Source organism: Rhizophagus irregularis, chromosome 16 (genome assembly GCF_026210795.1).
Source record: "Rhizophagus irregularis chromosome 16, complete sequence".
Classification (NCBI taxonomy): Eukaryota; Fungi; Glomeromycota; class Glomeromycetes; order Glomerales; family Glomeraceae; genus Rhizophagus; species Rhizophagus irregularis.
Genome location: NC_089444.1, coordinates 2,116,095 through 2,128,955, shown reverse-complemented (window position 1 = coordinate 2,128,955; position 12,861 = coordinate 2,116,095). Strand labels below are relative to the sequence as shown.

General features: G+C 29.9%; 7 protein-coding genes across 7 annotated transcripts; 4 read left to right on the top strand and 3 right to left on the bottom strand.

Annotated features, from left to right (window-relative positions):
- Window positions 1-63: 63 nt before the first annotated feature.
- Window positions 64-1,650, top strand: OCT59_008236 (Putative tRNA (cytidine(32)/guanosine(34)-2'-O)-methyltransferase; the record flags this gene model as incomplete). Its single annotated transcript, XM_066142326.1, has 7 exons — window positions 64-184; window positions 275-344; window positions 412-472; window positions 539-662; window positions 737-946; window positions 1,030-1,243; window positions 1,427-1,650. The coding sequence occupies 6 exons, from the start codon at window positions 64-66 to the stop codon at window positions 1,146-1,148; spliced, it is 705 nt and encodes a 234-aa protein (XP_065999217.1). The 3' UTR covers window positions 1,149-1,243; window positions 1,427-1,650.
- OCT59_008235 (uncharacterized protein) lies at window positions 1,353-3,993 on the bottom strand (the record flags this gene model as incomplete). Its single annotated transcript, XM_025321188.2, has 2 exons — window positions 1,353-3,563; window positions 3,670-3,993. The coding sequence occupies 2 exons, from the start codon at window positions 3,991-3,993 to the stop codon at window positions 1,632-1,634; spliced, it is 2,256 nt and encodes a 751-aa protein (XP_025169537.2). The 3' UTR covers window positions 1,353-1,631.
- Window positions 3,994-4,161: 168 nt separating this feature from the next.
- OCT59_008234 (uncharacterized protein) lies at window positions 4,162-7,315 on the top strand. The gene is made up of 13 exons (XM_025309539.2): window positions 4,162-4,336; window positions 4,579-4,785; window positions 4,858-4,982; window positions 5,057-5,168; window positions 5,251-5,396; window positions 5,457-5,596; window positions 5,670-5,747; window positions 5,813-5,907; window positions 5,974-6,099; window positions 6,190-6,279; window positions 6,413-6,503; window positions 6,571-6,668; window positions 6,747-7,315. The coding sequence occupies exons 1-13, from the start codon at window positions 4,177-4,179 to the stop codon at window positions 6,971-6,973; spliced, it is 1,695 nt and encodes a 564-aa protein (XP_025169536.1). The 5' UTR covers window positions 4,162-4,176; the 3' UTR covers window positions 6,974-7,315.
- A 175-nt stretch (window positions 7,316-7,490) lies between these two features.
- Window positions 7,491-8,907, top strand: OCT59_008233 (uncharacterized protein). Its single transcript, XM_066142325.1, has one exon. The coding sequence runs from the start codon at window positions 7,526-7,528 to the stop codon at window positions 8,663-8,665; it is 1,140 nt and encodes a 379-aa protein (XP_065999216.1). The 5' UTR covers window positions 7,491-7,525; the 3' UTR covers window positions 8,666-8,907.
- Window positions 8,908-9,081: 174 nt separating this feature from the next.
- OCT59_008232 (uncharacterized protein) lies at window positions 9,082-10,826 on the top strand. Its single transcript, XM_066142324.1, has 3 exons — window positions 9,082-9,217; window positions 9,285-9,469; window positions 9,537-10,826. The coding sequence occupies exon 3, from the start codon at window positions 9,552-9,554 to the stop codon at window positions 10,593-10,595; it is 1,044 nt and encodes a 347-aa protein (XP_065999215.1). The 5' UTR covers window positions 9,082-9,217; window positions 9,285-9,469; window positions 9,537-9,551; the 3' UTR covers window positions 10,596-10,826.
- OCT59_008231 (uncharacterized protein) lies at window positions 10,293-11,641 on the bottom strand. The gene is made up of 4 exons (XM_025321186.2): window positions 11,266-11,641; window positions 11,061-11,178; window positions 10,850-10,989; window positions 10,293-10,782 (listed from the first exon to the last, which is right to left on the bottom strand). Exons 1-4 carry the CDS (start codon window positions 11,415-11,417, stop codon window positions 10,617-10,619), a joined length of 576 nt encoding a protein of 191 aa, XP_025169533.1. The 5' UTR covers window positions 11,418-11,641; the 3' UTR covers window positions 10,293-10,616.
- OCT59_008230 (uncharacterized protein) lies at window positions 11,461-12,722 on the bottom strand. Its single transcript, XM_025321185.2, has 3 exons — window positions 12,480-12,722; window positions 12,001-12,411; window positions 11,461-11,928 (listed from the first exon to the last, which is right to left on the bottom strand). The coding sequence occupies exons 1-3, from the start codon at window positions 12,550-12,552 to the stop codon at window positions 11,774-11,776; spliced, it is 639 nt and encodes a 212-aa protein (XP_025169532.1). The 5' UTR covers window positions 12,553-12,722; the 3' UTR covers window positions 11,461-11,773.
- Between the last annotated feature and the right edge of the window lie 139 nt (window positions 12,723-12,861).

Here is a 12,861-nt window from a genome sequence, read left to right as displayed (position 1 = left end):
ATGATAGTCCAATATAAATGATAATTTTGCCTATATACGACTTAATCGAATCTTCTTTTCTTCATGGGAAAATCATCAAAAGATAAACGTGATATTTATTATAGATTAGCTAAGGAACAAGGTTGGAGAGCTAGAAGCGCATTCAAATTACTTCAAATTGATGAAGAATTTAACATTTTTAAAGGTAGAAATTTAATTTAAAATTTAAAAGCGTATTAGTGAGGCAGTAAGAGAAAAGGAAAATTTTAAAATTTTAAAAAATTTTTATAAATAGGAATTCAACGGGCAGTTGATTTATGTGCTGCTCCTGGTAGTTGGTCCCAAGTATTAACAAAAAAATTAAAGTATATTAGTATAATTAGTTGATTATCATATTATTTTGATCTATGGTAAAATTGTAATGATTTATAGTGAAAATCGTCCTAAAGATGCACCACCTCCAAAAATTGTTGCTGTAGACTTGCAAGCGATGGTAGATTTTTACAGACACAAATTTTTGTGATATAAACCGTGACATAACATAAACTTTCTTGTTAAGGCACCTCTTGAAGGAGTTATTCAAATTCAAGGTGATATTACAAAACTATCAACAGCAGAACAAATTATTTCATATTTTGAAGGTGAATTGGCAGATCTTATAGTATGTGATGGTGCACCAGACGGTATCTATTTGTAATTTATACATTTTCATGTTATAAATAATTTTCAAATATTAATTCTTATATAAATAATATAGTAACTGGACTACATGATATGGATGAATATATTCAAGCACAATTATTATTATCAGCATTAAATATTACGACAAATATTTTACATCCGGGAGGAACTTTTATAGCAAAAATATTTCGTGGTAAAGATATTACTTTATTATATTCTCAACTTAAAATTTTTTTTCCAATTGTTACTTGTAGTAAACCTAGAAGTTCAAGAAATTCAAGTATAGGTAGGTATCATATTTTTCACTTTTTAAATTCATTATCTGGAAATTGATTATTAGTTAAAATATAAAATTAATTTAATTTCTAGAAGCATTTGTCGTGTGTCAAAATTATACGCCTCCAAAGGATTATGTTCCAACAATGATTAATCCTTTACTCGATTTATCTTATGGTTTTATGTTTTATTTATATTACAATTTGATATAATTTTTATTAATACGTTTTAACATAATAGGAAAACAAAATGAACTTTTGGGTCCAAATCGTGTGATAGTTCCATTTATCGCTTGTGGTGATCTAAGGTAACATCACTTTTAATTCATAAGAATTTATATGATTCAGCAGATTCACCTAATTATTTCAATTAGTGGATTTGATTCGGATATGACTTATCCGCTTGAGGCATGTATTAATTAATAAATAGGTTCAAATGTTTTTATTAAATATAACTAAAATTAAATAAATTTTTTTCTTCTACTATAAAGAAAAAGAGTTTAGATCCATTACAGCCTCCAATAAGTGCACCTTATCTTACTGCGATTACTCTAAAACAACAAAATTTTTATAATAAAGTTCCACAATAGAACTACAGTAAACAGACATAAAATTATTACTAAGATTTTAAGCTCAAAAAAGATTAAAAAGAAGAATTTCTAATTCATTTAGATAAATTTTAGTACTAAAATTTTTCTAAAAATTAAGTTTACTTAAGATTGTAGGAGTTCCAGTATATTCTCCTGTATCTTTAACTTTTGCTTTAATATTTTCCATTATTTCCTTAATTTGAGATCTGTCCAAATCATCCCTTCTAGACAATATATCTTCAATGAGTCCAATAGGTACATCTCCAAACGCTTTTTTAAGATTATAATAATCCAAAAATATTGATTTACGTGGACTTTCTACTAGAGTATGAATTCTCGCTAATAGATCAAAAGAATTATTTAACTCTTTTGATGGAATATGTTGTTGAAAAAATGCATACGCCGTCGTTCTATCATTTACTATGCGTGTTACACATTCTGGTTTCTTAAATTTGGCTCCTTTATTGCGCATTGCTTCAATATATGCTATAATGAAACGTTCTAAAGTATTGGTCATAATTTTATCTCTTAAATATTCATTTAAATGAGTACAAAAGTCAAAGGTATAGTCTTTTACGGTCTCAATAATTAACAGCATTGGATTTTCTTGATACCAATCTGATGTATAAAATTGACTGAACGGCTTCTTAAGATCATTGAAAACAATATCTAATAGTGTATCTTTTGCTGCTCTTGCGACTGATAAAAATCCTTTCATCGCTTCTTCAAGATCATTGTTAATTTGATTTCTATACTTCTCAGATAATAAAGGCCCCAGTCGATTCAGAACTTCATCCGTAAAATCTGCACATCGAATTTGATCATTTGCCAAAGCAATGACATAATCAACAAATCCTGGCGGTACTTCATCAGGCTTTTCAATTTGTCTCTTCAGTTCAGATTTTAATAAATTCATCCAAGTTTGTTGCGTTTCCAACATAACTTCACAGCATTCTTTGACAACATCTGCTAAAATTTTTCCTTGACCTGATTCTGCAGCAACATCGATTTGTTGATTAACAATTTTAAACATATATACTGATCCAGAAAGATAATACAGATCGCCTGCCTCTTCTGGCGCTTTGCTTCTTTCTATAAAATCCTTAGTTTCACCATCCATCAAATTCATCATCCATTTATCAACTAAATCACGAACTAACTTAAGATAATCATTAATCAAATCTTGTTCTCGTCCATCAAGCAAAGGAGGTTCAAGAATATCTTCAGAAATACGAATTTCTTTATTCATTCTTTTATAATACGTCCGAATCCATCGAATTAGTCTTAATATCGTTCCTGCATCTGGATCATTCTTTACAATCCTATCAAGTATATTATAAACGTGATGATGATACTCCAAAACAAAAACCGAAAAGATATTATATTTTTTAGGGAAACGTGGTACGATCTCTTGAAATACTACCGCTAAGTCATCAAATATGAAATCTAATTGACCCAATAATTCTACTGGGGCATTTTTATATTTACCATAAAAATCTTCAAATAATTCTGAAATGGAATCGTGAAGTTTATCTTGAAATTGACTACGGAAGGATCTGATCACACGAGGACTTGTTTGAACAGATTTAAATTTTGTTGCAAGATTTTGATGACTATGTCTAGCATGCTCAGCTGTTGTAGCCCTTTCATCAGCTATTTCTTCAGCTTCAATCACCTTAACGATACGAACGATCACAGAACCCTGACCATTTCTAACTAAATTCATAATATTTTTCGATAGTGTCCAAAAGTAATTCTCAAAATCTTCTGACACTTCATCTAATCTTTTAAAATATTTTTTTAGTGTAAGAACCACATCATCTTGTGATGAAATATTTGCTTGATACATTGTAATATCTCGAAATTCCTGTAAACGGAAAAGTTGATAATGGATAAATAATAAGCTTTCTGCGGGCCCAAGAATATTCTGTTTTTCATTGTCTATCATATTTTGAATTTGATCGACTGTCAAATACATTTCTTTCAATCGTTGAACAGTATCTCGGGTCGCGACAAAATTACGGTGAATTTGAGAAATCTGATCAAAATTTAAAAAACTGTGTTATATAAAATTTTTATTAAAAAAAAATTATTGATATAAATGTCTTTGTCATAAGATACCCCGAGTTATTTTATCTTTTCACCTTATTGATCCTTGGAAAGTGTTGGATCATATTTTGTGCTTCCGAACATAAACGATCTATGGCTTGCATGTTATCCTTGATTATGGCCATTTGTTTTCTGGAAGAAGTTAACGTGTCAATTCCATCTTGTGTAGTATCTAACTGTGCTTTTACGCCAGTTTTAAGCTGAGCGTCAATCGTTGCTTTTTCTATCACCAATCTCTTACGTAAAAGGCTTGTTTTGACTAAATCGTCCGGAGACCTCAAAAGTTCTGCTACCCGAGCAATAGCTGCATCTACAGCGTCACTCGAAGACTCCATCGATTTAGAAAGTTTACTGCTCATTTTAAACTAGATACTTGCGATAATTTTATACGAATTATAAAATTAATGTTATGTAGATCAAAGATTGTCTCACATTACCTAATTTTGTGTATCTTATAGGTATTTCAACTTCCTCTAGGCACGATTGTTTTTTTCACTTTTTTTTGTTCCCTTTTTTCTTTTTTATTTTTTGATTGAAAAATAATGTCGGACGCAAATAATGAAACTCCCTCCCTCCCTAAGGACATCGATACTTATCTCAGGAAATTAGAAGAGACCAAAGTGCCTGTCCCTGACATTGATTTTACAGTTCATGAAATGGATGATGGTAGCAAGGTTTCAACCTTGGATCGATATTGTAAAGGTTCGTGTATAGTTTCTTTAATCTAACTAATAAGTGGTTTAGGAGTTCAATCAATAACAAGATCCTCGTAGAGACGATTAATTGAGGGGCTTAACACGCTTTCTTGTCATAACTGTGAGGTGGACTATATTCATACTTGATACTACAACACCTCTTTTAGAATTTTTTGACTAACACGCTTAGAAAGTATAATAAATTTTTTGAATTCTCATCAATATATATATCTTTGTTTATAAAATCAGACGTTCAGGCACCCGCTGTTCAGATACCTACATCTGATGAATTCTTTTCAAAGGAAGACCCAGAAAAACCAGATATCGCGTTTTTAAAGAATCATTTTATTCGCGAAGGAAGAATTTCAGAAGAACAAGCTTTATACATTATTAGTAAGGGTACTGAAATATTAAAACAAGAACCAAATCTATTGGAAGTGGATGCTCCTATAACAGGTATTTTTCCGTTTAGTAAATAAAGACTTAAACAAACGTTAAGCATACTGATCTTTATTTATAATTTAAAAGTATGTGGTGATATCCATGGACAATATTATGATTTAATGAAATTGTTCGAAGTGGGCGGTAATCCTGCTGAAACTCGCTACCTCTTTCTCGGTGATTATGTTGATAGAGGTTATTTCTCCATTGAAGTATGTTCTTTCGTATTATTTATTTTATATCATGAATCATTTTTACTCATTTATTTCAATTTTCTTTCATGCAGTGTGTTCTTTATTTGTGGGCATTAAAAATATGGTATCCCAATACACTATTTTTATTACGTGGCAATCATGAATGTCGTCATCTTACGGACTATTTCACATTTAAGTTGGAATGTAAGTTTCAATTCTCTTGTCAAATTTCTTATTTTTTTTTCATTTTCTATTAATGAACGCGTTAATATAATATTTTCAATAGGCAAACATAAATATACTGAAAAAGTATATGATGCTTGTATGGAATCTTTCTGCGCACTTCCACTCGCTGCAATAATGAACAAACAATTCTTGTGCATTCATGGTGGTTTGTCACCTGAATTGAATACTTTGGAGGATTTGCGCAGTGTATGTAATTTTTTCATTTTGAACGCTATCTTTTATCTAATAATTTTTTTTTTTAAATAGATTAATCGATTCAGAGAACCTCCAACGCATGGTTTAATGTGCGATTTATTATGGGCTGATCCCTTAGAAGAATTTGGGCAAGAAAAGACAAATGAATGCTTTGTACATAATCACGTTCGAGGATGTTCGTATTTTTTCAGGTAAACTGAATGTAATATCTTGTTTTGTCAAATTTTAACTTTGTTAGGATTATAATAATTTACTTCAATATAGTTATCACGCGGCCTGCAACTTTTTGGAAAAAAATGGATTGTTATCTATTATTCGTGCGCATGAAGCTCAAGATGCTGGGTAAGTATTATTCGATCAATATTGTTTATTAAAAACACCGGCAGCTTAGCTATATTTATTTATAGTTATCGAATGTATCGAAAGACAAAGACAACCGGCTTTCCTTCAGTAATGACAATCTTTTCTGCTCCTAATTATTTGGACGTATATAATAACAAAGGTCGGTTTAAATAAAATTCTTATTCTTTACAATTATATTGGGACTTATTAAATGTTTTTTTTTTAGCGGCCGTATTGAAGTATGAAAATAATGTCATGAATATTCGTCAATTCAATTGTACACCTCATCCTTATTGGTTACCAAATTTTATGGACGTGTTTACTTGGTCTCTCCCTTTTGTTGGCGAAAAAAGTATGTATATGTCATATTATAGAATATATTTAGAAAATAATTTTATCGTGTAGGAACTTTTTCTTATATTTTTTTTTTTATTTCATTTAGTTACGGATATGCTTCTTGTAATCTTAAATATTTGTAGCAAGGAAGAATTAGAAGATGATGAACTTTTATCATCGGGAACTAAATCACCAGGTACACCAGAAATATTAGATAAATATAATAATTAATAATTAATAATTAGTAATTGTATATTGTACTAATACAAAAAGAAAAGTATTTTTACGTATTATGATAGTATAAATAATTTAAATAACTTGTTTTTCAGAAACACCAACAGATGGTTCGGAGAGGCGCCAAGTAATCAAAAATAAGATTTTGGCAGTTGGCAAAATGGCTAGAGTATTCTCTGTCCTTAGGTACCTCGTCATGAAATTAATTTATTGATTTTTTCAATATTTTTAATCAGTTGTTCAAATTTAACAGGGAAGAGTCGGAACGTGTTATGGAGTTAAAGAATGTAACAGGTACTGGAAAATTACCATATGGCACTCTGGCTTTGGGAGCTGAAGGAATCAAAAAAGGTATTTTATAAACAATTTAACGAAATTATGTATGTTTATATAAAAACGATTCATTTTAGACTTTGCTTCATATAATAGCTATCACTTCGTTTGAGGAAGCACGTCGATCAGATATTGAAAATGAACGGTTGCCACCAACTCGACAAGAAGCCGATGCAGTAGAACATGCAAAAACTAAAAAGGCAATTGATGCCGCTATTGAAGAAGCAAATCATGATCCAGGATTGGCGGAAGTTGCAGAGATCTTTGTTAAAGAAGATGAAAAAAGAAGAAGTTTAAAAGAAGCTGCAGTTATTGCTAGCTAGTGCTTGATTATTGTATATTGAGACGTTTATTTATGTAACTTATTTAATAGAAGCATTCTTCACTATATAACATAAAAGGAAAAAAAAAAAATAACTCAAAGTAGATTAGTTTTGAACAAGATTTTTTACATTTTTTATATATATATAAATATTTATTTTATTATTTAAATATTTTAGTTAGTTATATTTGCTTTATTTTTTTTTAGGATTAATTTTCAAATCCAAAATGTAACCAATTTTTTTTTTAAACATTTTATTCACTGTTATTATATATATTTTTTTTATAAATATATATAAAATGTAAAGAGGTAAACTTTAGGCCCATTGATTGTCCTTTTTTAAATTTACGTCATTTTTTTCCATTTTTTAACTTTTTTGGCATAAATTAAGTAAAGCGCCCGCATGCACCAGAAGATTTGCAGGGGAGGGGATTGTGCGTTAAATGTAACAAGCACAGAATACGCATGATCTGATGAATTTATTATAAATAGTTTTCAAACCGGTTAAGTTCTTCACTGTTTAAACCCCTTTTACCTTTTGACTTTCTTCATAATGATTGAAAACATTCAAAATATATATGTTCGAGATACTGAAACAAGATTAAACCCAAAACCACATATAGTTTATAAAGTAGAAGTAAATGCAGCAGTCAGAACTTGGTCGGTTTGGAAGCGGTATAGTGAGTTTGATGAATTAAATGATAAACTTATAAGACTTTTTCCAAGTAATCCACCACCATTCGAAATGCCGGCTAAACATTATTTTCAGTCCACTCTCGGAAATCCAGTATTAGTAGAAGAAAGACGTAGAGGGTTAGAAGATTATTTGAGAGGTATACTCTTTCATAAAGATGATCGTTATAGAGAAACCGATGAATGGAGAGATTTTTTAGCCATACCAACAGGTCGACTACTTGACGCAGCTTCAATGTATACTTCAGAAACTTGGCTTGACGAATATAACGAAGTGCAAGCTAAAGCCAAAGAAATTAGGTCACTTTTGAATAAACGAGAAACTCATATTGCACATAATGAAGTACAATTGTCGCATAATTATAACTTACAAGCAAAGAAAAATTTGACGTTACTTGGAACGCGTGTAACTCAACTTGAAACAGGTCTTAAAGGACTTGCGGAAGGAAGTGGAAAAGATGGAAAAATTATGTCAGCAGGGGAGTTGAGAAGAAGACAAGATATGTTAACAGAAATTAAAGAAGAAAAAGATACTTTGACAAAACTTGTATTGGCAACAAGAACTGACATTAGTAAAGCTGCTACGCCAGCAAGTTCAATGGATCGAGCAGCTCTATTCAAACAACCTGTTAGACCATCAATGAATAAAGGAATTGTTGGAAACGGTAATAATAATGGAATTTCTTCTAAAGTAGCTTCAGTAACACCATCATCGAGAAGAGTATTTGGTAATAGTCGAGCTACTATGCCAGCAGAAACTGAACAAACTCGTGGATTGGATAATGAGGGATTAATTAATTTACAAAAACAAACTATGGAAGATCAGGACAGTCATGTTGAACAGTTTAGCGCTATATTAAGTAGACATAAACATATTGGTTTGGCTATTGGACAAGAATTAGATTATCAAAATCAATTGTTGAATGAATTGGATGGAGATCTAGATAGAACTGCTGATAAATTAAGGTTCACCACAAGAAAGATGAATTCAATTAAATAAATTCTCACTTTGTAAAAAGAGATTTTAAAGAGAAAATCTTTTTTTTGATTTTATTATTAATTATTTATAGATTATAAAACATTTTTGTAAAAACTTCCATCCTCATCATTTTTTTTGTCTGCTTGTTAGAATTTTTATAATTTTATATATTTTTTATGTATTAAACTCATTATTTATTTTATTAGAGTAGATTTGATGAAATAAAAATTATTTGAAATAATTTTTTTATTATTGTTTAACATAAATATCCGGTTTTGATGCTTACTTTACTATTTAGAACTTGAAATTGGTTTACATAAAACCCATTATAAAAATTATCAATCATCAATCAGTTTATTCATATGATAAAACGTCATTATTTGTTCGTGTAACAAAAATCCGGAACATGAAATTTTCCTCTCGGATATCTCCTATTTGTTAGCGTAAAGGGAAAAAAATATTTTTTTCCGAGAATCTCATGATTCTCATCTTAATTATCTAAAATATGCAAAACGAAGTAGCTGGAATATTGTCTCGATTTAAAAGTCTAGATAGAGAGAAACGTAAAGTCTTGTAAGTGCATAATAAAATTATTAAGGGATTATTGTTCTTTTTTAAAGTCTTATGTAAAGAAAAACAGTCCTTATATCTTGTAGCTTATTGTCTCTCGTTGAAGAATGTGATCCGCACGAAATTTTTACCTTGCAACAAGTATTAGAATCGAAAGGTCTTGGAAGGTTTGATATTATTGGAGCTTTACCACCTGAACTTGCAGTAAAAATATTTGCATTTCTTAGCGGCAAAGAATTATGTACCTGTCGTGAGGTAATTTGGTACTTCCATATTTATATATTTTTATTTATAATATGATAATATAATTTATTCAATTAAGGTTTGTAAAACATGGATGAACATCACTAATGAGTCCACAATATGGAGATTAAAATGCCTAGAATTGTTATACGTAAACAAAGGTATAACGGCAGCGCAGAATTTGAATATTCCTAAAGAGGGATGGAAAAAATTATACCAAAAACAATATCGAAGAGAAATAAATTGGAACAATGGACAAGTTCAAACGATAAAGTTTCTTAGAGATCATACAGAACGTGTAACAGATGCAAAATTAAAAGAAAATATCTTGGTAACTGGATCAGCGGATAGAACAGTACGAATTTGGAACATCGAGACTGGGGAATGTATTCGTACATTGTGTGGAAATTCTTTTAGCTGTGTGGATTTCCTGATCGAAGAAAAAATTGTAGCTGCTTCAACATTTTTCCGAGCATCCTTCATTTGGAATATGGAAACTGGAGATTTGATAAGAGAACTGAAAGGACATGTTAGCGCTGTAAGATGTATTAGCTTATCTAGATCATATGTTGCATCTTGTGCATTTGATGGAAGCTTAATCGTTTGGAATTGGAAAACGGGAGAAAAAATAACGACAATACTAGCAGAAGCAACAGCCATTCGAATATTTAATAATACAGTATTGTCTCATAGTAATTCAAGTATTAAAGCATTTGATATACTAAATGGAAATTGTATTTTTTCAACTGCCTTTAACGAAGGACAATTGGGGTGGAGTTATGTCCAGAATTATCTTTCATCAAAAAGTGCAGAAGAATCGACGAATGAATTTCCTGATCAAATAGTATTATCGCTAAATATATTAAATACGTTAAGGAATTATTCAAATTCTCTTCATAATTTTGATACAAGAAGAGGAAGAATGGTATGCGCTAGTAACCAGCAGTCCTCTGATATTTTACAATTGATTTTACTTAATGATACAGGTCGACCTAAAGAAATAGTATATCCTAAAGGGACATCTACAGATATTCTTAATAAAGAAATCTTCAGAACTTTGAGTATAGATCATCGACGCATAATAATCGGTTGTTTGAGTGGGACAATTGCTATTTTAGATTTTGATGAAGAATCATAGAAAGCTATTGTTTATTTTTTTTTAATCATTTAGTTCAACTTCAAACTTATTATACATTTCCTTTGTTGTTGTTCCTTCAATTTCAGCACATTTACCAAGCAACATTTGTCCTATATCTTTTATTTCATTATATTCGTGTAGTTGTCGGTAATGATCATTCAACGTCTTTTGTACGTCCAAATTATTTCTATTAGAGAAATAATTAATATATTAAATATTTATATAATTTTTAAAAATCAAGTTTATACACCTACTGCAATTTTTTTTTCAAATCTATTTCATAATTATTCAATTCAAGAAGTTGATTTTTAAGCGATTGAATCTGGGAGTTAGGTTCAACTGATTTAACTGATTTAGAACTTGTTTGTAAACATGATTCTTCTAGAACACTGCTCTGTTTGTTAACACGAAATTTGGTTAATTAAATCACTCAAATAAAATAAAATTATAATAAATTATATTTACTCTTAAAGTCGGTGCCGATACTTTATCCTTATTACTCTTGATCTTGTTAAAATATAAAGTTACGGTATCTAATGGTATATCCAATGAAAGCCCATTTATTTCAATCTTTTGTTCTAGTCTATTTAACAAAAAAAGGAAAGAAAAAAAAACAGAAACTGTAGTCTTTAAACCTTTATTTTTTATAAAGTATTCAAATTATACGCACATGAAATCTTCGGTGACCAGCTCTTGAAGAATACTATGAATATTACTATTTCCATGCATTTGACTATTAAGTTCGTAAAATGAAACCGGTCGCGTATTCCCTTCTTGTTTTATATATTTTAAGGCCTTTTCCTTCCCTTTTATATCATTCATACTAATTTTTTTTTGGTGTTTTACGATATAACATTTATTTAAATTAAACAAATAAACATTTAACTGACCAAATTGGTTTTATTATACGCAAATAAAAAATTACGTAAAAAGATCGGATTTATGAATAGTTTGATAACCCAAACTTTCCGAACTAGGAAACTTTTGATAATCAATTAAAAACTTTTACATCAAAGTACAAAAAGTAGTGTCAAATGTCAAATTCCGAGTTAGGAAATTACTAAATTTTTAGTTTCTGGGTAATAATCAAATACTACAAAAAAAGTTACTTGTACAACCATGTGTAAATAATGGTAATAGAGTGATCTGCGATCTATTTTATTACTATGGTGGGCTTGCTATTGTATTAAACCATAGATTTTACCAGTAATTCTGAATGCAACTTTCTTGTATAAAAGACGACCTACTATAAGCTGAATAGCCCAAATGAAAACTGCAATCCATAATGTCATAACGTCTTCGAATGTCGGTTCTGAATTCGTAGGGGAATCATCTAAAAATTTATACTAGATCAGATTTTGCTAGTTTAATATATAACAGAAGGCTGTTTAATTATTTTGTGTACCTATTTCGACAAAAATTTCCATGAATTCTTCTCGATCTTTATCGAACACTACGTTCAAATATTCTTTTAATGGATCTATATAATTTAATTCTATTTTGTGGGCTTCCACCGTTGCTGCGACTAGATCCTGAAAATTATTGTCTTTGGAGATGGAGATGGAATCTCTTCGAGAAGTATTTCTGAAATAAGAATAAAATCGCTTAACATTAACAAGCTCTTTTTGAATGTGACCAGCGTATGCGACGTATGTTTCATCAACATTTGTGAATTGAAAAATAGGGCAATGATGTTTTTGATTATTTGGAAGGTGGAGAATTGCTAATCGATTGGTTGGAGTTACCAAGGTCATGAGCTGGTTTTGAGTGGTATAAGGTTCAAGTCTTCCCCCTACATAAGAAAGGCAACGAGCAACTAAAAAAACAAAAATAAATGCTTTATAATCAATATCTTACATGTTATTATTTACAAATTTTACTCACCATTAAGACAAAAAAAACGGTAGCACTTGCGTGCCGAATTATGGAGTTCATGGGCGAAATTACTTTCTTCCATTTTTTATAAAAAAGAATGAACGCGTTGAATATTTAAAAATTTTTTATTTTGTTATATTTATTTTGTTAAGCGAAATGATTCTTGAAACTGTGGGAACAATAACGAGAATCTTTTTTTTTTCAAGTTTCAATTTCCTGTTAAACTTTTTATCATTGAAACAACTAACAACTATGTAATATTTATACATATTTATGCTATATTTATACTATTGATAGTTGATACTATTGATATCCAAAAGTGTGATACAAATTTTGACAAAATTGCCTATTGTTTCTTGCTATTAAATATAATAAACATATTGTGAACATT

Coding starts and splice junctions, on each gene's coding strand:
- OCT59_008234 (XM_025309539.2), top strand. CDS start 4,177: ATGTCGGACGCAAATAATGAAACTCCCTCCCTCCCTAAGGACATCGAT. Junction 5,397..5,456: donor CTTTGGAGGATTTGCGCAGT/GTATGTAATTTT, acceptor TTTTTTAAATAG/ATTAATCGATTCAGAGAACC. Junction 6,280..6,412: donor ATCGGGAACTAAATCACCAG/GTACACCAGAAA, acceptor CTTGTTTTTCAG/AAACACCAACAGATGGTTCG.
- OCT59_008233 (XM_066142325.1), top strand. CDS start 7,526: ATGATTGAAAACATTCAAAATATATATGTTCGAGATACTGAAACAAGA.
- OCT59_008232 (XM_066142324.1), top strand. CDS start 9,552: ATGAACATCACTAATGAGTCCACAATATGGAGATTAAAATGCCTAGAA.
- OCT59_008231 (XM_025321186.2), bottom strand. CDS start 11,417: ATGAATGATATAAAAGGGAAGGAAAAGGCCTTAAAATATATAAAACAA. Junction 10,990..11,060: donor TATCGGCACCGACTTTAAGA/GTAAATATAATT, acceptor GTTAACAAACAG/AGCAGTGTTCTAGAAGAATC. Junction 10,783..10,849: donor GATTTGAAAAAAAAATTGCA/GTAGGTGTATAA, acceptor TTTCTCTAATAG/AAATAATTTGGACGTACAAA.
- OCT59_008230 (XM_025321185.2), bottom strand. CDS start 12,552: ATGGAAGAAAGTAATTTCGCCCATGAACTCCATAATTCGGCACGCAAG. Junction 12,412..12,479: donor CCGTTTTTTTTGTCTTAATG/GTGAGTAAAATT, acceptor TTGTTTTTTTAG/TTGCTCGTTGCCTTTCTTAT. Junction 11,929..12,000: donor GGAAATTTTTGTCGAAATAG/GTACACAAAATA, acceptor ATAAATTTTTAG/ATGATTCCCCTACGAATTCA.